Source organism: Vidua macroura, chromosome 4 (genome assembly GCF_024509145.1).
Source record: "Vidua macroura isolate BioBank_ID:100142 chromosome 4, ASM2450914v1, whole genome shotgun sequence".
Classification (NCBI taxonomy): domain Eukaryota; kingdom Metazoa; phylum Chordata; class Aves; order Passeriformes; family Viduidae; genus Vidua; species Vidua macroura.
In genome coordinates, this window is record NC_071574.1 from 41,429,565 (window position 1) to 41,451,321 (window position 21,757).

Here is a 21,757-nt window from a genome sequence, read left to right on the forward strand (position 1 = left end):
TTATGTCTCTCTAGAACTACCTGAAAGGAGGCTGTAGCCAGGTGGGGATCGGCCTCTTCTCCCAGGCAACCAGCGACAGGATTAAAGGACACAGTCTTAAGCTGCACCAGGGGAGGTTTAGGTTGAACATTAGGAGGAATCTCTTCACAGAAGAGGCTGAGAAGCATTGGAACAGGCTGCTCAGAGAAGTGGTGGAGTCACCATCCCTGGAGGTGTTTAAAGGAAGACTGGACGCAGCACCTAGTGCCATGGTCTAACCAACAAAGTGACGTTCGGTCAGAGGTTGGAGCCCATGATTTCGAGGACTTTTCCAGCCTAAGTGATTCTGTGATTCTGAGGTAAAACACCAACTGATCCCCCATGAGAAAAACGCCAATCACTTGGTTTTTAAATTTTAAAAGTTTAATAATAATAAAATTATTATAAAAATAGTAATACAATTAGAGTAATAAAAATTTAGAGTTAGGACAATTACAAGACAATAAAAAGCAAAGAATTACGGACATATGGATGCTCTCAGGCACTTAAGCCACGACAAGCGTACCTTGTGAACAAAGGAATAACCTTAAAAGCAATAGCCTGTTGCATATTCATACATCCCATACATGATGCATAAATTCCTTGCAAATTAAGAGCTTTTCTGTTTTTTGTCAACTTCTTCTCCTTAATCCTGGTGGTTCCATAAAGACAGAGAGAAGGTGGAAGAATGTTTGTCTTTTCTGATAAGGAGGCAGTAACTCTTTATGTGCCCCGTCACTGTGCGATGAATTTCTTGATTATCTCATCTCTTTCTTGAGCTAGTTAAACAGTATCTTACATAGCATAGTTTCTATTTTAACATTGTGTTATAAGTTAAAAATACATTTAACACACTACTTAAGAGAATTAATACAGCATAACTTTCCAACATTACACATATAGTATTCATTGTAACATTTGCGAAAAGCCAATCATAAAATATGCAGTTTTCACACCCCACAAACTCCGACCTCAGCAAGCCTGGAAGACATCAACCCGTAAAGCAGAACTTTTGTTCACGCTTTCACCAGCCACAATGCAGGGCAGGTAGCCGAGCCCAGAGCACCTCTTTTCCACCGGCACCCCGAGATGTGCGGGTGGGACGGGCCACAGCCGCTTCCGCGACAGCGCCAATGCCCAACGCGGCCTCTGCGCTTCCCGTCCCGTCCCGCCGCGCCCCGCCCGCTCTGGCCCGGCCCATGCGGATGTGAGCTCACGGCGCGCCGGGCGGAAGCAGCGGGGCGGGTGTTTCCGCGGCGGCGGCGGCGATGGCGGGGAAGGCGGCGGCGGCGGCGGGCGAGCCCCTCGGGCGGACGGCGGAAGAGGCGGCCTGGGCGGAGACGCTGCGCGGGGCCTGCGAGCCTGAGCACCACTGGCGGTACCGCCGGGAGTTCCTGCTGCGCAACGTGGGGGAGCTGCCGGCGGCGGGCAGCGCCCAGCTGCAGCGCCTGGTGTCCCTCTCCATGGTGTGGGCCAACCACGTCTTCCTGGGATGCCGGTGAGTTCAGCGGGACGCGCCGGGGGACGGGGGGACGGCAAAGCGCGGCCGTCTGACGAGGCCCCTTCCCTCCTTTCCTCTTGTCGCCCCTCCAGGTACCCGCCGCAGGTCATGGAGAGGGCGCTGGAAATGGCCGAAGGCATCCAAGTGACCAACGCGCCTGTCCGCACCACGAGAGACGAACTGGTTGCCAAGGTGAAGAAAAGAGGCATATCAAGTAGCAATGGTTAGCAGATCATAGCTGTGACAATACATAGGAGTCTAGAAAATGCTTGTTTCTGAATGTTCTCGGTTTGCCTCGGGCTTAGAAAGTAGTGGAAATAATTTACTTTTTAAACTCCCGCTAATAGTTTCCTCTCTCTGTGCTATTCTTTTTCTAATATGTCTCTAAAATGGACATAATGCGTACATAGTAATTTGGTAATGTAGAGCTGTTGTTTTGAATTTCTACAACTGGTGCACTTTAATCTGGTAACTTGTGCGTTGTGATATGTGCTGCTATGCTCCAACTTAAATACCTTCTTGTTACTTTGCCTTTGTTGCCAGTCAGGCATTGTTGCTGTGTAAGAAACTGTGTTTCTTAAAGTAATTCTCAGACGTATGTTTTAAAGATGTTTTGTGATATTAGTAGACAAAATACACTTATTTTTAGGTGAGATAACCCATTTAATGTATGTTGGCCAATTTTGGTTTGGACTTCAAGAATATAAATACATATTTGGGTCCAAACCAACATCTAAAATCTTGCATGAATGTATTCCAGATTTTGTCCAAAAAACCCAAAATTCTGAAATACTAGGTTAATACTTGAAATGACAGTTCAAGGTGTATTGCTAATATATGCCCTTTAAATTCACAGAGAATATTGCTAGAAGGTTTTGGATTATTTTTCTCTACATAGATATTTCATAGTGCAGAAATCAAAGAGGATCACATATTTTACCTGTTTTGCAGAAGGGGTAGAGGAGCCCTGCAAGAGACAAGCTGTTGAGAAAAGCAGAGACTCTAAGGATGTTGGAAAGGATGTGAAAACAACCAAGGCAGAAGGAGCGAAGGAAACAGAGAGCACCTTGCCCAAAAAGCAGGAAAAAGGTACTAGCAAAGATCCAGAAACTTCCCAGTCAACTTCCAGTTCAGATCAAGAAATGGTCACAGTCTCAGACATAGAAACAGAAGGAAAACCTGCTAATGCTGAAAGTACTGCTGAGCAAAAGCCACCTTCATCTGAAAAAGAGCCAGGAAAGAAGCCTTGTTCAAGCCCATCCAAGGATAGCAAGTGTGAAAATGTGTCATCACCTGAAAAGAAAACTACAGTAAGTGTAGCAACACTGGCTGCCGAGAGCACCCCACAGGCAGCAGCGGTGGTGGCAGCACAGCCACCAGCTGCCAAGAGCACCCCACAGGCAGCAGCGGTGGTGGCAGCAGCGGTGCCATCAACCTCCAAGAGCACCCCACAGGCAGCAGCAGCAGCAGTGCCAGTGACTGCCAAGAGCACCCCACAGGCAGCAGCAGCAGCAGCAGCAGTGCCACCAACCACTAAGAGCACCCCACAGGCAGCAGCAGCGGCAGCAGCAGTGCCACCAACCACCAGGAGCACCCCCCAAACAAGTGCTGCATTGCTGTCTTCCAAAACCCAGGTGGGTGCCCCAGCATCAGTGTCCAAGAACGGTGCTCAGGTGAGCAGCTCACTGCTTCTGGCCCCCAAGAGTGGTACTCAGGTGGGCACCTCACTGCTGCTGGCTTCCAAAGGCCCGGCTAAGGTGGGCTCCCCGCTCCTGGCCTCTAAGAGCAGTGCAGAGGTAGCTGCCTCGTTGCTGGCCGCTCGGAGTGGTGCGCAGCCAGGATCCTCACTGCTCGCTTCCAAGAGCAGTGCTCAGGTGGCGGCTTCGCTGCTGGCCGCTCGGAGCGGAGCTCAGCAAGGGCCCTCCCGAGGTGGAGCTCAGGCAGGTGCTTCCCAGCTGGCCTCCAAGAGTGGCTCACAGGCAGGTGAAAGCCCTGCGAAGGCTTTGTGCAAACCGCTGACCAGTGAAGATGCAAAGGAAAGACAACCATTTTTCAACAGACTCTACAAAGCTGTAGCCTGGAAACTGGTTGCTGTTGGAGGCTTCAGTCCTAATGTAAATCATGCAGAACTTCTAAATTCATCTATTCAGTCTGTAAAAGCTACATTAGATGTTGCTTTTGTTCCCCTGAAGGAACTTGCAGACTTGCCTCAAAATAAAAGCTCTCTAGAAAATATAGTTTGTGAACTGAGGTGCAAGTCTGTCTACTTGGGTACTGGCTGTGGTAAAAGTATGGAAAATGCCAAAGCAGTGGCTTCAAGAGAAGCTTTGAAATTATTCCTCAAGAAGAAAGTTATTGTGAAGATATGTAAAAGAAAATACAAAGGTAGTGAAATTGAAGATTTGGTGCTTCTGGATGAAGAGTCAAAACCTTCAAATTTGCCTCCAGCTTTAAGAAATCCTCGTGAGATCTTGTAGGGGAGAATCTCTGTTTGTACTGTGTATAATATTTCAATACAAGGACTGAAGGTTAATTTTGTACTTTGAAAATGTAGGCTTCCAGATATTTTGTATTTCTTTCTCAGTTTTGCAAGACAATGATAGTTCTTTCACTTGGTAGCAATTGTATAAAACTTGTTAGAGATGACAAGTGCGCATTTAAAGGTATTGCCTTAATATACAGCACACTAGTGTGCTGTTGTATTTGCAAAATAGTCTACCTAACTCTTCTATTTTTAATTAAACTATTAAGGTACAATTTGCTGTTTAAAACCTGACGTTTTTGTAATTCTTACAATTTGATGGTAGTGTGCTCAATTGTCTACCATATCTTTTCTAGGCTTGTAGAAGTGTGTACATAGGGACCATAACACTTGAATAATTGAAAGTTGTTTAAAAAATTCAATCAAGAAGTTGAATTATATGTTTCAGGCTTGTTGCTCATAATGTTCACTGTTGCTCATACTAGGAGAGAAAGTAGTTGGTTGACTATTTTTATGGGATGTTTTCATAACACTTGCAATATAAGTGACATCCTGATTCCATTTAACATTATGCTATCAGGTTAGAGCCCATTTAATATCACATTGGCAAATTAGCAATTAGCAGTCAAGTCACAGCTATTTTGGCCACCAAAACTGTAAGCAGATTTAATTTATATGGTGAAGTATCATTTACAGTTTTGTTTGGTACTTTTTTTTCCAAATGAACATGGATTTCTATACTAAGTATATTTTGACTGCTACTAAAACAATAAAACCTCTGTGATAAGCGTCTATACTATTTTGGTTTTGGCTACTAAATATTCCAGCCATTTCAATAGCATTGCAACACTTTCAGTAAAGCTTTACGTTGAGTGGCTTCAAGGTGTAATCCCACAAGAATGAGTTGGTTTCTTTAGATGTGTAGCTGAAATACTGTAAAACTGATAGAGGGGACCTGTAGAATATGAATTTCAACTTTTGTAACACCAAAAAATGAAAATGCTGCTGTCTGCTGGAGACAGCAAGTGTATTGTAAAGCATTCATTCTAATCAAGCCCTTCCTTTGCTACATTTTTACTCCCTGTACAGAATAGTTTGAGGCAAGGAAAGTGGGAGATTACCTTATATTTTCAATGTTGCTGAAATACCTGCACAAACTGCATGTTTTGGTATATTGGATAATGACATGTAATTGTAAAAACATAATGTCTTCAGTGCTATTTTGAATTAATCTTGTCCTGTTACAGTAGTTAGCATCATTTAGTGGTGTCCTTACACTTGACTGACACATCCATTGATCAAGTGCTAAAGGAATGAATAGGAATTTCTGGGATCTCAGTAGTGCATACATCCACTTTCAGTTATTTTGTAAGTTTTAGGACTAAACCACAGTGGTGGTTACAGTGTACCCTGCGTGCTTTTGAACAGCAGTGTCTGTCCAGTCCATAGCACCAGAACCCTGCAAGGCGCTCGCACTTCCTGATGGCTGGTTGAGAACTTCCTCCACCTGACCCCTGTGCTTCTGTGCCCTCGGTCGCCCTTCGCCCTAGTTAGATTTCTCAGGAGTTCCCCGTTGGCATTCCTGGAGCACCACCTGGCGTTCGGAATGCAGTGTGCTAAATTGCGTCTTAGTGCAAGAGTTGGTGTCTGCTTCTAGCACCGGGCAAGCTTTGTGCTGTGCTTAGGAGCTGTGGTATTCATGATGGGAAAGGTGAGACCTGTTTTCAAGTCCTTACCCTGCTCAGGTAGACACATGTAAGGACTGTGCTTGTGAGGCAGGAGTTGCATCCTCTGTAGTACAGCTTTCTCTGCTGTTAGTCTGGTCATCTCCAGATCTCTGGTTCAGAATTGCAGCACATGTTGTAATGTGAAAACCTGTGTTTCTTGTCTGTAAAGCAAAGCTCTCAGTATTCACTGACCTCAAGGGGCTGTTAGGGCAACTGTATTAAAAGGCTGAGGTGCTAGATGCCTTTTTTAAAAGACCTGACTTAGAATTACTTTTCTAAAAATTTTGAATGTTATTCCTCTTTGATGTTTGGTTGTGAATCATTAAAGAACAAGTCTGTAGCTACTCTTAACAGAAACTGAAAGCTGAAGCGTGTTATTTTTATTTCACATCCTGCATGGAAAGCAGCTAAACACACGGATTCACATACAAGTGAATAAAGCACTATTTGAGTATTCGAATGAGAATTTATTAACATTTCATTAGCCCTAGAGGAAGAAGAAATTGAAAGAATTGTCTGTGGCAAGAAGTGTACTGTCCTGGTCTCTAGTGACTGGGATGTGGTCTTTAACTCTCAGACCCCGCTGACGAGGGCCAGGGAGAGCACCTGCACTTACACTGTAGGTGTGCAGAATTTTCTCAGGGGGACTAAGCCAGCCAACCAACAGAAAGGAAAACTGACCCCGTTTTTTCTACGGAAGTACAGGAAATCGCAGCCATCAGAAAGTGACTCCCGTTTCCTCTGGGCACTGCTAGCACAGCCTAAGCACGTAGGGCAGGGTCTTTGCGGACGGCCGCCCGCTGGCTGCTGTTAGCCGCTGCCGGGTGCGGGCCCGTGCGGGGCGTGTCGCCGCCGCCCCCCGTTGCAGCCTGCGGGCGCTGGGGCCGCCTCAGCGGTGGCCACAAGGCGGGGCTGGCGCGCCAGCCCGGCTCGGGGCGGGGCTGAGGCGCTCTATTTGCATAACGTTTTCCCGAGACCGCTCGGTTCCTCCGCGGCCGCCTTCCGCGCCTGCCCGGGGTCGTAGCGCCCCTCGGGCAGCGGCCAGCCCGCCTGCCTACTGTGCATCCCTGCGGAGACCAGCAGGGAGGCAAACGCAATGTAAAAAGGCACTCACCCTACTCTAGAAGTTGCATTGTCTATGCGCTTTATATAATGTCTTACGGTGCCGGTGGATGCCGGGATGTTCTGAAGACCTGCTCGCTAGGCCACGCACGGAGGACTTGCGTTCCTCATGGGCCCCGCGCCCGCCTAGGGGAAAGTCCCCGGACCGCCGGCAGAGAGTGCCGGGCGCTGCCGCGCCCCCGCCCGCCGCCGCCTCGCACCCTCCCGCCAAGACGCCTGCGGGCCGAGCGGATGAGCACGGGGCGGGCTCTCGTCACGGCCACAGATACGCAGGTAGCGCGGCAGGCGCGCCAACAGAACGGGGCTCACTCTCAGGCCATCCTCTTTTGCCGGGCGGGGGCTCCGCAGCAGTGCATCCCACGGGCCACCTCAGGGATGGGTGGTGCCTCCCACAGCCTAGGGCGGGCACAGCTAAGCGTGTGAGGGACCCGCTGCTCCCCCAACAGTGGCGTGCAGGACAAGCGGCCCGCCTGCTGCTCATACCCGCTGGGCTTCAGGTACCTCCTGGCGCGCAGAATTATTTAGGTTGGAAAAGACCTTTGAGATCATCGAGTCCAGCGTTTGACCGAACACCATCTTGTCAACCAGGCCAAGGCACTAAGTGCCATGTCCAGTCTTTCCTTAAACACCTCCAGGGACGGTGACTCCACCACTTCCCTGGCCAGCCTGCTCCAGTGCTTGGCAATCCTTTCTGTGAAGAAATTTCTCCTGTTGTCCAACCTAAGCACATTCAATTGGGGAGGCACTTCGGGCGAAGCACTTAGCTGCCTGCAAAGGCTTTCCCTCCTTCCCTGCTCCAGGAAGTAGCAAGAGGCTCGATGGAAGTACTCTGCTGCAGGCACTTGCACCCCGAAGAAGTTCGTGGTGCACCAGCACAGGAGGGTTCGGTGGGCATCTGAGCGTCGGCACAAACGCTGACACAGCACCGAGTACAAGCCACACTCTTCCAGCACAGCGGCCACTCACCCAGGCTGTGCTGTGCCGGGCGTAGCTACCCCCGGGATCCCCTGCTCCACCCTCTCTGCAGAGGACAGTGCATGCACCAGTGTTATTTGCCCACTTTAATTAGATTCTCATGCTTAAACTCCCAGGGACTAACTCTGCAAAATGCTGCTGCCCTGCTGAAAAACTGAATTAATTTCATTGTCAGTGCCACTTTTGCCTCTTGTATGTCAAGCAAATAGCACATCATCATGCTCCATTGAGCCCTCTGCTGCACTACAGTCATGTCTGGGTATAAAACATGACAGAAGAGCACTGGCAGAGATCCCCAAAATAACATAAAATTCGGGCATCTCAGACCCAAAACAAACGGTTTATTACCTTACCCAAATTATCTTTGTTACTTTACACTAAAAGCTCCCAAGTGGCCCAGAGACAATGCTTATTTCTGGTTCATTCTGTGTTGGTATTTTGGAAGTTCCTGTGGTGAGCCCAGGCCAGCTAAACAGTGTCTTTCTCTTTGGCCGAGCCTCAGACATGTGGCCTATATGCAGGCACAGTACAGTTTGTAAACCCTGTTCGTTTCCAACACCTGCTGTTCCTCTTCTAGCAATATCCTCATGGTGACCTCTTTCCAGCCATGTCAGAGCCCACACTAGATAGAGGAGACCAGTGTGCAGAGTGGGGAACACTTCTGCAGAGTTGGTGGTGTCAGCTCTGACTGCCTCACGAGAGCCCTGAAAGGGTGCCCAAGGGGCTCAGAAACCACCTGGCCTGAGCTGTTGTTTTGGTTGCTGTCATAGCCACTTGAACTACTCGAGTGTCTTTCTTTTCTCCTGTGATCCTGTGTGTGATCACCTATATGTGTGTGGGGAGAGATTTCAAATTAAAATGCCATCAAAGAACCCATCCCCAAAGAAACAACTAAACTGGGGCACAGCTCTATGAAGTCTTGTCTTTTTGGCCGAGAAACTGTAATGAAATCTCAGTGTCCCAGTTTCATCTACTAAAAGGATATATCAAGCTGTATGAAGCACCTGCTATACAGGCTGAAGACCACAGTCAAGCTTGTGGAGATAAGCTGAAGCTTGTGCAGTAACTAAGGTATGCTTGTTCTTCTTTTTTGGCCCTAAAATTGTACCACAGCACCTTAATGACTTGAACTGGTTCTGTGCACGTGTGAAGAAAATGGTCTCACTTGTAGGTTATGGTAAATCTTGGACTTCAAATTTGTTAGTAGGAGAGAATACATCAAACATCAAACTTCTCTTCCATATAGGTTAAACTAAGCTGACACAACATGGCCTAGTGGTCCAGAGACTAAGGGAAAAAAACACACACTGAAAAAATTTTGATGTTGTCTCTCTCTTTCACTGGCCAAATCTGTCCCCGAGATTGTAAGTTGCAAAATACAGAGAAAATAAAAGCAATATCTGTATTTTTAGTTTTTCTTTCAGATAGATTTTCATTTTTGCAATGTTTTTGCATAAGGTATGCCATGCTCTTTGTTCAGGTAGCAACAATTGATTTGTGTTTGTGTATGTGCCTTCTAGATTCCTACTAAATGCTAAGAAGGTATTTCACAATTACAGCCCCCTATGGATCTGTCTTCATCAATAATGCTGCTTTTCTTTTTCCACAGCCTGAAACACTTCCTGGGTTATCAAGAGAAAGCAAGAAAAAGAACAACCAACCCCAAACAAAAACAAACAAACCAAACAAACAACAAAAACCACAAACAAAAAATCAAACAAACAAACAAACAACACAAAAACCCAAACCAAACTTAAAAAAAAAAAAACAAACCAAAAACCCTAACCAATTTGTGTATTATTATGTGAAATAGGCCAGGAATCATCTGCATTTTGAGGACGTAAAATGAGGATCGTGAAAGATGAGAGGCAAAACTTCAATTAGGGAAAATAAGAGTTGCATTAAATCTCTGGAAATATTTTTATCATAGTAAAATCTGTAATATAGTGATATCATCTTTCACAAAAAGAAGGGGAATACTCTGTTTGGAACTTTAAAAACCTATATTGGTAATTTATAAAGAAAGAAAAACTGTTGGGATCTATTATCCTGAAAACTGGGATTAGTTTAGATTTATTGGGATTATTTTAGATTTTACTGGGATTTATTTATTTTATAAATAAAACTGAATAAACTGAATATAGGAGCTCTCTGTATTACTTACCCTTGGTGGACAACTACTGAGATATGTTTGATGCAATATGCACTAATATCACATCCCTGTGTATATCAACCTCAAGCTGACAGTTTCACACTTAGCAAAGAGGATTGGTGGAAATATATGACCATTCTGCCTGCCCATCTCTACAGTTAGCAAGGTTTTGCTCTACCATGCCTGTTCCTATCCCCAGATTATTCTCACATACAGACAGTGAAAGAAGGGACATAGTTGGGTCTCAGAGCTATCTATCAACCTGCAAACTTGAGCCCAGTACATCAGAATTCTCCTGTGCTTTCTCCTAGCCATTTTGAGGCATGAGCAAAGCAGAGAATTCAATCTGGCCTTCTTGCTTTCCTTTCCTCTGAGGCTTCAAACATGCAGCAAGCTAAGGCTTCTTTTTCCCTAGGGAAATCTGGTCCAGTCCCACTGCTGTGTTCTTAAGGTTCCCTAAAATTTAAATTTTTCTTTTAGTGTTTGAAAGCAGCAGACAACACTTAAATTAAGAAGTCATTAGCTATTCTCTGTCATACCTTAGATACTGTTTCCCCTATAGTGACAAACAGCAAGCTTTTAGCACAGAAACTACCTGTTTGTTCATAACAAATGTTATGAATTATTTTCTTGGCTATTTCTTTACTGTCAGTACATGCACAGTCTCTTGTGAGAAAAAAAAAAAAAAAAGTTATGCCAAAATGTTTGGTTTAAATTCATACTTAGCTGTAATTAACATTTAATTTTAAATAACGTGTTAATTTTGAATTAACATTTTTGCTTTATTTTTTCTGCTTTGCAGGGGAATCTTCTATTTCTTAGCTTTATTTCTTCATGACATGGCAGAACATCAGATGGCAGATATTACACCCAGTCAAACTTATTATAAGCAGAAACATAACCCCTCAAAAGAGCCAACAACTTTCTCAAGAATATTGCATCAATTATATGAATCCAGGTCCTTTTCACTGGCATACAGGTAGTGCTTTTTGCCTGTACAGTAAGTATTATCTGTTAATACTATATCAAAAAAATCAGTCTTCAGTTACCTCAGTGTCATGGTTTGACACTGGTGCAATGCCAGTGCACCCATGAAAATACAACTTCCCAAATAAATGCTGTGAGATGTGATCAGGAACTGAGCAGAGCAGGCCCAAGCTTAATAACAAAGGAAAAAAAAACTTTATTAAACTATTACTACTATAAAAAACACACATACTAAATCCAGGATGAAGACCCTCTAAAATACCCCTCCTCCTCCCAGTTTCCAAAACACCCACCATGAAACATCACCCGGGATTCCTGATCAAGGTGCCACCCTTCAGATAATCAAGACTCAGTCCCTCAAGGGAGAGAGAAGTCTCTCTTGCACCACAGACCCCCCAGGAAACACAGTTGCCACCTCCTGTGTTTCCATGTTACACATGGCAACTTCCCGGAGAAAATCTGCCAGTGTGACGCTCTCCTTTCCGTGTCACAGTGCTCTCACCACCGTGCATGGACAGACTGCTCGTAGGGCTCCTTTAAGGATGCTTTGCCAAGGACCAAAAGAAGCAATAGTTCAGCTTCTCATTTTGGGACCACAGTCCCCCCCATTTTCTTCCTCCCCTGGGGCTGAGGGTCCAAGAACAGAGATCATCTTCTTCCTGAAGACAGAGAGTATCACCATTCCCTCCTCAGCTTTTCTCTGTTCTTGCCATTCCTTCGCTGGTGGTTGCTGAAGCAGGTCTCCTTGGGTCACCACTGCATCCCCCTAAAATGCAGTCTCTATTGCAGGAGAATTTGGTTCAGTCTATGGCTAACAAGAAAAGTCCAGCCAAAAGCTACTCCATCATCTCCTCCTATCTAAAAATTTCTTCTTCTAATATCTCAGGTCTCAGACTGTCTCTCTTCCACTATAAATCGAGGAGGAGTAATATTTTACAAAGCCCTCATTTCCTGGAAAGGGTTAAAAGTTCAGACTCCCCTGATGGCTGAAATCTCTGCCCAGAACTCCAACTCCCACACTGGGCATCTTCCCCCCCACCCCCCCTTTCTCCTCTGCCAGCAAATTTCCAGGTGTCGTCAGGCTCTCTGTCTCTTTCCCTCTTGGGGGGGCGGGGGGGAACAAAGGCATCTCCATTTCTCTCCACCCTTCAGTCTGCAGGAGGCCCGTCCGGTTCCAGACCTTCAGCCCCCTCGGCCTACCTGGACCAGGCTGCGTGGCTTCCCCTCCCCCACCCAGCCTGTGGCTGGGCAGTGGGGGTCTGCACTGCACTCTCTGACAATCAGAATCAAAGAGACAGCTCCCCTGGGAGTTCTTGCTTTTAACCCCCTGTGTTCTCAGAGGCATGTCCATACTTTCAGTGGTCACTCCAGGTGCCAATATCCAAACCTGACCACTGATTGGTTTGACCCAACTTCCTGAAAAAAATCACTTCCATGTCAAACCATGACATTCAGTTACTCCGAAGTGACAGCAATGAATGCTGGACAGTAAAGTTTCAGTGAGTTAGTGCTGATGGAAGCCAAGGTAACCAGGTTATTGCCACTTTCTAAATCTGTTTGTGAAAAAATGAGACAAGTAGCAAGGCTTCATTAACCTGAGTTGTAAGAGTGCACCAAAAAAAAAAAAAAAAAAAAAAAAAAAAAAAAAAAAAAAAAAGCAGCTGGTTTTTCACATGTTACACTGTAAATTAAAACTGTTCATTTTGAAATGAAGGTGCCCTCTTAAGAACATGAACACACAGATTTACAGACTTCCTGGTTTTTTGGCCAGAGTGACATCAGTGTAGTGAAGGATGTTTTGAAAGTACTGTCTAGAACTTTGTTTTCATTCATTTTTATGACCTTGCCAACACATTGCTGACTTGGGCAAAGCTGACTGATTGCAGCTACAATTACTCAACAGCTTGGACACAGACATATGCAAATCCCAGCCATGTAGAACTCCCTCCTAGTGGCTGTGTGACTTGGAAGGTAGGAATGTTTAAATAGTTCTGTGAACTGGGGTCTTAGGAAAATAACACTTGCAGACTGCCGTCATGTGAGATACTAATTTTCCTGGATGAGTAGCCACAGAGCTATTTGGCGCAGACCACGCAGAGACAGAATCACAGGAAAAAGGAGTCTGGATGGGGTCCTTGGGAGGCCACCAAAGCAGAGTCAGCTTCACAGCCAATTCAGGTTGTGTCAGGCCTTATCAGGGAGCTCGAAAAATATCCAAGGATGAAGATTATGCAGCCTCTCTGTGCAACCTGTGCTGCTGCTTCACCATTACACCAGATCATGCCATCCTGAAATGTTATCTACAAGATTAGTGTGGGTACTCTTTTAGTGCTGGCTACTCAACTAGAGGTAGGAATGTAAGACAGAAGGGAGTCTGGGGATTTGAATTTACTTCTTCTTTTCAATTTTATTCCTGAATTCAATCATCTCTGATTGTTCTTTGGTTGGTTGGTTTTTTGTTAAATTTACCATATGCATTTTCCCTGGATATCTTTTTGGATGCCTAAAATAGAAATGAAACAATGCAAAATATACAGGTCTCTGCAGGATGTTTCAAGATTCGACAAAATTAATTTCCTTTTCCTGATGCTTACCAATTATTATTCATGTAGTAAAGACCTGAAAAATGTCCCAAAGAGAAGTGGAGATGAAATCTCAACATTTTAGTATATAGTCAAAAAGTATAATTTAACTTTTGTTTCCTACTATAATTGTTGTGGCAAACATTTGATACAAATTCTGCAACGGGCATGAGAAAGACATGGATACTCTGTCAAATTTTTGAGATGTGCTGTTTGGCGAGTGGCTTTTAAAGGCCAAAGTTCATTGATACCTTATTTAAAATAGGTAATGATTGAAATGATTTCTCAGGATAAAAATGTCACTCAGCTTCCCTAAATAATAGCTCATCCCACATCCTCTTTGCCCTTTAAAGACAAATCAGGTGGCTCTTACTGCGGGCAGGCACAGTGTACGCTGCCCCGCGGGGATCCCCGCGCGGGTCGCGGCTCCGCCGGGGCGCGGAAGCGGCGGAGGCGCCTTTATGGGAGGCTCCGCCCCCCCCGCGCGCTCCCGCCCCTCGGCGCGCGCCAGGCCAATGGGAGCGCGCGCCTGGGGAAGGCGGGAGAATGCGAACCCCTGGCAGCGCCGCCGGCCGCGCCTTATAAGGGCAGGGCCTCGCGCATGCGCACTCCGGGCAGGGGCGGGGGCGCCGAGCGGGGGTTTTGCTCCGGCGGCGGCACCGCGGGAAGGGGCGCGCGACCCGCGGGACCCCGCGGAGGGGCGGTCGCACCCGCCCGGCCCGGCCCGGCCCGGCCCGGCTCGGCGAGCGCTCACCGCCTCCCCCGGCGCGGCCGCCCGAGGGCAGCGGGGCGGCGGCAGGAGGAGGAAGAGGAGGAGGAGGAGAAGAAGAAGACGGAGAAGGGAGCGGGGCCGCCGCAAGGACCCCGCGCCCGGTACGGGCGGCGCGGCGGCGGCGGATGTGCTGCTGGCGCGGGGGGATGATGCTGGCGGGGCCACAGCTGGTGGCGGGGCCGGCGGCGCCGGGCGGGGAGCGGGCCCGGCTGCTCTCGCTCTACGTGCAGGACTACCTGGAGTGCGTGGAGTCTCTGCCGCTGGACATCCAGCGCAACGCCTCGCTGCTGCGGGAGATGGACACGCAGTGCCAAGGTGGGCGCCGCCGCGGGGCACCGGGCGGCGGGGAAAGAGGGGAAAGGGGACGGCCTCCACCCGCCGCACATGCGCCCGGCGCCGAGGAGCCGCGGCCGGGATGAAACCCTGCCGGGGCCCCGCGGGGCTGAGCCTGCGGGGGCGCGGGGCTCCCGGCGCCCGGTCGGTCCCGGGGAAGGCCGCCCCACTTCGGGGCCGGCGGGGCCGCGCCGCCCGGCGCTAGGCCCCGGCTCCGCCGTTTGGGGTCGCTTCCGCCCCGCCGGGCAGCCCCGCTGCCCGAAACGGCGGCGGTGCCGCTGGAGGTGGGGTCCGGAAATCGGCCTCCCCGCAGCTCCTCCCGCCGTGCGGAGCCGGGGGGCGGCGTCCCGGCGGAACGCAGCGGCCGTCCCACGGTAGAGCGCACGCACGGTGGGGGCGGGGATACATGAAGCGCCAGCAGCGTTCTCTTGGGTCGTGGAGGGAGGCTGTGGAGCGGGAAGTTGCCCTAAACCTCATCCAAAGGCACGGCTCCTTCGGGAGGCAAGTTCAGTGCCGATTAAAGACCTTGCGCCCCGCGGAGTTTGCGGGGCACAACTGTGCCCGGCAGCTGCCAGCCGGCCCCTGCCACGAGGCTGGAATTTGATCCCGTGGAGTCGGCACTGGAGCCGCATCTCCTTCCTTCGGCGTGGGCAGGAGGGGACCATGGGGACCGTCAAGGCCTCTTAGACGCTGAAGGGCCACCTCAGGAGGCAGCTGTTGTGAAGGGATTCTTTCAATTATCTTTCTAATTACCCGAGAAAACACATAAGAACAGGCTTTTGTAAGTTGCCTGGGATTTTAAAGTTTAAACGGCATAGACTTGCCTGCAGCATTTTGAATTCCTAGTCAAGGCTGGCTCTTTACCTCCTGATCCACGGTGACTAGCCAGCAATCATCAGACTTCAGTAGTTAAATATTTTCTTTAGACTCTTTATTACTGTGTATTTATCCAGCTACCAATACTGGGCCATAAAATAAATTTGTTGCTAATTTTAACCAAAGCCTTCAACTGTTTTAAAAAAACAATAACAAAAAAAATCTTCAAAACCCTAAAAATGGGATAAAAATATTTTAGACTCAAGCCTGAAAATTTAAAAGCAATGCCATATTATTTCAGTTAATTTTAAAGGTCGTGATGGTCTGTGGAGGAGGGAGTCACTCTTGTGCTTAGAAAACAAATCATTTTAGCTTTTATTAGCTCCACCAAACTTAATCAGATTATCTGTAATGAACACTTGGCCCTGGTTTGAGTTGGAGTTTTTTGGTTTTTGTTTGTTTGGGTTTTTGTTTGTTTTTTTTGTTTGGGTTTTTTGTTTGTTTGTTTTTAAACAGGTTTCAAAGCTGTTTATTAGTGTGTATGAATGCTTTGTCAAATCTTTGGGGATTCACAAGAAGTTTGGTAAACTTTGGTAATCTCTGTCAGTCCAAAACTTCTTTGCTCTCTTTAGTGGATGTTGATCCGTGTAAAGTTCAGCGTATCTTCACAGGCTGCATCCAGGCAATAACCGATGTAGGGTGAATGTTGTGCTCTGTCACAGTATGAATGAGCGAACAGCTATTGTTTGTGAACGGTTCTGGGTAGGGCATTCCCAGTAGAGGAAATCTGTCTAATCTATCTGTACCTACACTTCTGCCTCCAATAAAAGAAGTCTGGGTGGGAGATAGTGTGGTTGTACAATATTGTACTCTGGTTATGCCTTTCTTGTTCAACAGCATACAAAGTACCCTACTCCATGCTTCTCAGGAGCTGAGAGTAAGATTTTTAAAAAATTTTATTTCTCTTGTCAGGGCAACAGGCAAGGGATGCAGCTGAAGGTACAGGGAAACAAAGCTTATGGTTTAAATGGTAGCTGGAATGCTGATATTAAAATGCAGAAAATACAGGTTGAGTGACGGGACAGGCCAGAGGAGTGATTTTTATCTTACCTTAGTGTAAGTCTGGAACAGAACAAAATGCAGTTGGCTCTTGTTGTCATACAGGTTTCAGAATTTATAGTAAAAATCAGTTGGTCATGCTTAAGCTACTGTTCCAAGGTATCAGCAGGAAAAAAAATATCACTAGGAATGATGTGGAGATAACAAGCTTGAATTATTGCACAAAAGTGCAGACAAGTTCTTTTAAAATGAAAGCAAACCATTTAAATGCAGATCTTTAGGAAGAGGTAGATTGTACTCCATAACTTCTGTTTTAGAAGTAAATAGTTTAATACCATTTATAAAGTCCCTTACCTGTCCAAATAAAATCCTGAGTTCTGATTGAACCAAGTTCCATTGTCAGCTCTTCTAATTATTTCCTTCCCTGTTTGGAGTTTCTCTGTCCTTTATGTGTAGATCTAGTGTAACATTTGGCTTGGAAAAAGTAATTTTAAAATCCAGCAATGTAGAACAGCAAAGTACAAGACTAAGACTGATTTATAAGACATTTACTGATCTCATATTCGGGTTCATTAAACTTGCTGCTTGGAACTAAATTTAGTGAAAGATTCACAGCAACTCATGCAGTTATTTTGCGTGACTTGGAAGAGGGAAAGCTTGAGAATCAAACTGTGAGCCACTCATTTACTAGTTGCTTAAAAATATCCTATGATGCACTAAAGAGAAGGTCACCTATTCTGAAAAGTTCAACCTTGATTTAAAATGCAGCTTGCTGTAATTTGTTTTGATAATCGGCAAAGTATTTTGAGGGGTGTAAGTTGATTTTCATTCTGATTGTAAATTTGCTATTATGTAACTTCAGTTGTCATATTCCTTTTATAACTATGTATACTTGACAATGTAATGCCAAACCTTGAGATGCTTAAGAGGGGAAAACAGAGGACCTGGATAAACTAATTCTGTTATATATCATGATATATGACAATTCTATAAATTTCAGGATTCTTCGTGTGATAAAATAAGTGATTGCTTTGGGTTGCTGGTCGAGTTTTGGAATTGATGTGGTAAGGACTCTTAAGAGAAACTCCTGTTTCAGATGGAAGGAGGATCTGGATTATCCATGCCTCAATAACTATTGTGTCCCCTCTCTTTTGTTATCCTTTCTTTTTCCAATGGCTAAAATAAGCTTGCTCTTTCTTAGAACATGAGAATTTTTTCTTGCAACAGATTGTGACCTTAAACACTGATTTGATGACCACATACCACTTGAATGATATATTCAGTCTAACCCACTAGGGTATACTATAATTAAGATTTGTACTATTTCTCATCAGTTAGAAATATATTTCTGTTTTCTTGAGCATGTTCATCTTGTGTAATTATTCCTATGATTTATCTTTATTTTATAGAAGCGTTAAAAGAAATAGATGATGTCTATGAAAAATACAAGTCAGAAAACGATCCTGTGCAGAAGAAACGCTTGCAGCAGCATCTTCAGCGTGCATTAATCAACAGTCAAGAACTTGGAGATGAAAAAATTCAAATAGTTACTCAGATGCTAGAACTGGTAGAGAACAGAGCCCGCCAAATGGAAACACACTCTCAGTGTTTTCAAGATCTGTCTGAGAATGAAAAGCCTCTAGAAAAGGCCAAGATAGAGTCCTGCCAGCCAGAGAGATCCTCCCGTAGACCTCGTCGCCAGCGAACCAGCGAAAGCCGCGACCTGTGCCACATAGCAAATGGTATCGATGACTGCGATGACCAGCCACCTAAAGAGAAAAGATCAAAATCTTCCAAGAAGAAAAAACGATCCAAAGCCAAACAGGAGAGAGAGGTTTCACCTGTAGAATTTGCAATTGATCCCAATGAACCAACTTACTGCTTATGCAACCAAGTGTCTTATGGTGAAATGATAGGATGTGACAATGAACAGTGCCCTATTGAGTGGTTCCATTTTTCCTGTGTTGGACTCACGTACAAACCAAAGGGCAAATGGTATTGCCCCAAGTGCAGAGGAGACAATGAGAAAACAATGGACAAATGTACTGACAAATCAAAAAAAGATAGGAGATCGAGGTAGTGAAAACAATTTGTTTTAAAGAGTTGCTCCTTTTATATTAAAATATTTCATTTCCAGAGAACATTGTTTTAGGAAATGCATAAGACTATGCAATAATTTTTAATCTATAATATTAATATTAAAAACTGTTATGCCTTCTGTGATCTTTAACTTTCTGCACTGAATAACCAAATAATTGAAACAGGGTGGCTTCAGACCTTTCACAGAAGACATTACAAGCAGATGGCGCTTGGTTTCAATTTACCCCATTAGTATTTTAAAGAACCTTGTGAATCCTGAAATAATGGTGGTGGGAAATTTACTGAAGAACTTCTCATGTTATGGTAAAGGGGTTGAAAGGCCTCACATCTCTGCTAGCATCTTAACAACTGAGTTTGTTCTTTATCCCTGGTTTTACATTTTCAGTTTTTGTGTTAACATCACGCGTTTGGAGTTAGGGGTTTTGAACTCAGCTGTAACTGTAAAAGTCTTCCGAGCTATAAGCAGACCTCTCCAGTGACTTTCATATGACCAGTATGTTATTGCAAGGAAGAAAATACCACTAACTTTAACTTTTCTTTTTTGCCAACATTAAACTCTTGTCTTTGTGACTATACTTGGGAGTCAGTTTTTGGGTATGATATAACTATGGTGTATACTCAGTTTTTGATAATAGGTTTTGTCAAGCATCCTGATATGGTCTTTATCATTTAACATGGTCTCTCTATAAGCCTTGAAGTGGTAGAAGGATCCCTTGAGAGGAGGGGATATTGATATTAACATTTCAGGGAACAGGAACCGGAAAGGAGATGGAATCTCCATTATAATCCATCTGTAGAGAGGTGAAACATGACTGGTATTCTCTGGGGTGTAAACTTTGCCTATTCTTAAGTAGGATTTGTGTGTGCATGTGGCCAAACCTGGGTTTAGGCACAGCGCCAACATTCTTGGACTACTACCTAAAAAGCCTGAAGGCAAAAGCTTTCAATAAAAAGTTGATAGATAACTAAAAAAACAAACCACACAGAGCCAACAGACAAATCGCAGCAGGTTTCTGACAGGTGATGTAAGAGCGGCATCCTGAAGTATGCTGGTAGTATCTAAACATTACTTGGGTGGTAGTTAAAAGTGAACTTCCTCATCCCCATGCCTTAAAGGAGGTGAAAAAAAGATGAAAACAGCTGTTGCTGCTCTTTTGCAATGGGAGATGCTAATGGAGAAGTGAGTGGGGTACCAGAGCTCAGTCCTAGGGTTCCTGCTCAATAGTGCTCCTGAGACTGGAATTGGGGTGGGCTTGGCAAGGCAGGCAGCAGCTCTGCAGGGCTGGCTTTGGGGTTACCTGAGGGTGGGCTGCAGGTTCTCAGAAGTCCCTGTAGGTCTCTGTCCCTTGCTACTAAGGTTTCTCTTGACAGTACAGAGGGAAAAGTGACACCAGCTCTGGCCAAGCCCGATTAGAAGGCAGTTGTGTGGAGTTGAGAGCAGCCCAGAAGGCAGGCAGATGAGCAAAAGCAAGCTGGGATGGATGAATGCCATCAGAACTCCTTTCTGCATCTCCACTAGAGGGCCGGGCCAGCTGGGGCTTGAGGATGGAATGTGCCGTGCAGGGCACAAAGCTTCAGTGCTGTCAGACCAGATGGCACAAACTGATGCACAGCATGCTCAGTATTATAAGGTAAGTAACATACCAAGCCCGTTTCCTCAGGTATGATCTGAGGAACTTGCATTTGCAAGTTGCTAACATGTACCAGAGGAGTGGAAAGGCAGAGCTTTGAGTTTTTGCTCTAAAATTGCAGGTTTATGAAGTGGAGTAGTGTTCCAGTATGGAGATCCGCACCACATTGAGTAAACAGCTCCTGCAGGAAACTCCTGTAAGGGCTCTGACTATCAGTAGGATAGGATAGAGGGTAAACCTTATCCCTACCTTGCTTTCCAGGCCTACTGGCTGATCTCAGGTTGCAAAAATAGAGTTGAGGGGCTGGATCATGGCTATTGATGGAGAATGATCAGACCAGTGTTGGAGATAAGTGGCTGTAAGTTGTCTTCTGAACGTTTGACTCCTTTTTTTATTTGTTATGGCTTAAGGATTCTCAAATTTCCTTCTTGAAAAGATTGATTGGAAACCTTGGGCTAAGTATTGTATGATCATCTAATGTTTACCTAAAATGGACATGCTCCCTAGTATTAAAAACCAAACATTGCTTAAGTAAGCATTGAAGTTGCAGAACAAAGTACAAGTAAAATTGTAACCATTAATGTTACTGATTTATCTGGAAAAGTATTGCTTGAATTTGTATTGGATAAATCAAGAATACTTCTTTCCAATACAGAGAGGAAATCTGGGAGCCTTATATAATTCATCTGAAATAATTGCTGAAGTAGGAAGTGTATGTTGGGGTGTTACAGAAAGGAAATTTTAGATCTTGAAAGTGGTCCAGATAAATACCTTTAATGCAGGGATGCTTTCTTTTATGCTAATGACTCTTCTAGTAGTGAATAGGAATTCTCAAGGCTTCCAGTGAAAATAGTGCTGGAGAAATGGCACTTGCTTGGCTTAATACATGATATTGCTCAAATGTTGCAATAGTTCAGTTTATATTGCAAATTAGCAGCATGCCTCAAATATACTGGTTGCTTCTGCAATTATTTCTTTTAAATGCTCTAGCTAATTGGTTGTTAAGACATACATGAGAACAGATCTGATGTTATCTGGCACCTAGCCTTTCACCACTTTTTTCATCCAAACCTAAATTTTGTGGGTTTCTGTCTATTCCCATAGAAGATCAATGGTAATTGCTAAAGATGCACATAAGATGCTAGTATGAAATCAGAAAGGTAAGTAGAGAATTCTTACGTTGCGTCTTAATGTTGAGTTACTTTTCTTAAAGGGATGAACCTTGCTAGTGAAGTCAAAATGAAAAGTAAATACTGTTAAACCAGTTCATCTTAAAGATATGTATTGAGTCTCATGAAGTAAGTCTATCTTGCAAAACAAAACAAAAAAAATTAATCGGGACAATGCATACTTTGGAAGTTGATAGTAGTATATGTGACTACACAGTTTACTGCTTTCTCTTTTGAAAATCAATGCTGCATTCTAATTCAGCCTAGTTACATCTTGTTTTCTTGTAGCTTTTGAAAAAATGGTGCACTTCTAAGTTCTTTCTTTTTGCCT

General features: G+C 45.1%; 2 protein-coding genes across 2 annotated transcripts; both read left to right on the forward strand.

Annotated features, from left to right (window-relative positions):
* Window positions 1-1,027: 1,027 nt before the first annotated feature.
* Window positions 1,028-6,183, forward strand: CDKN2AIP (CDKN2A interacting protein). The gene is made up of 3 exons (XM_053976259.1): window positions 1,028-1,516; window positions 1,612-1,742; window positions 2,471-6,183. The coding sequence occupies exons 1-3, from the start codon at window positions 1,287-1,289 to the stop codon at window positions 3,994-3,996; spliced, it is 1,887 nt and encodes a 628-aa protein (XP_053832234.1). The 5' UTR covers window positions 1,028-1,286; the 3' UTR covers window positions 3,997-6,183.
* A 7,878-nt stretch (window positions 6,184-14,061) lies between these two features.
* ING2 (inhibitor of growth family member 2) lies at window positions 14,062-19,201 on the forward strand. Its single transcript, XM_053975500.1, is given in 3 exon segments — window positions 14,062-14,304; window positions 14,306-14,633; window positions 17,936-19,201. Coding segments are annotated over 3 exon segments (1,242 nt in total). The 3' UTR covers window positions 18,607-19,201.
* The last annotated feature ends 2,556 nt before the right edge of the window (window positions 19,202-21,757 follow it).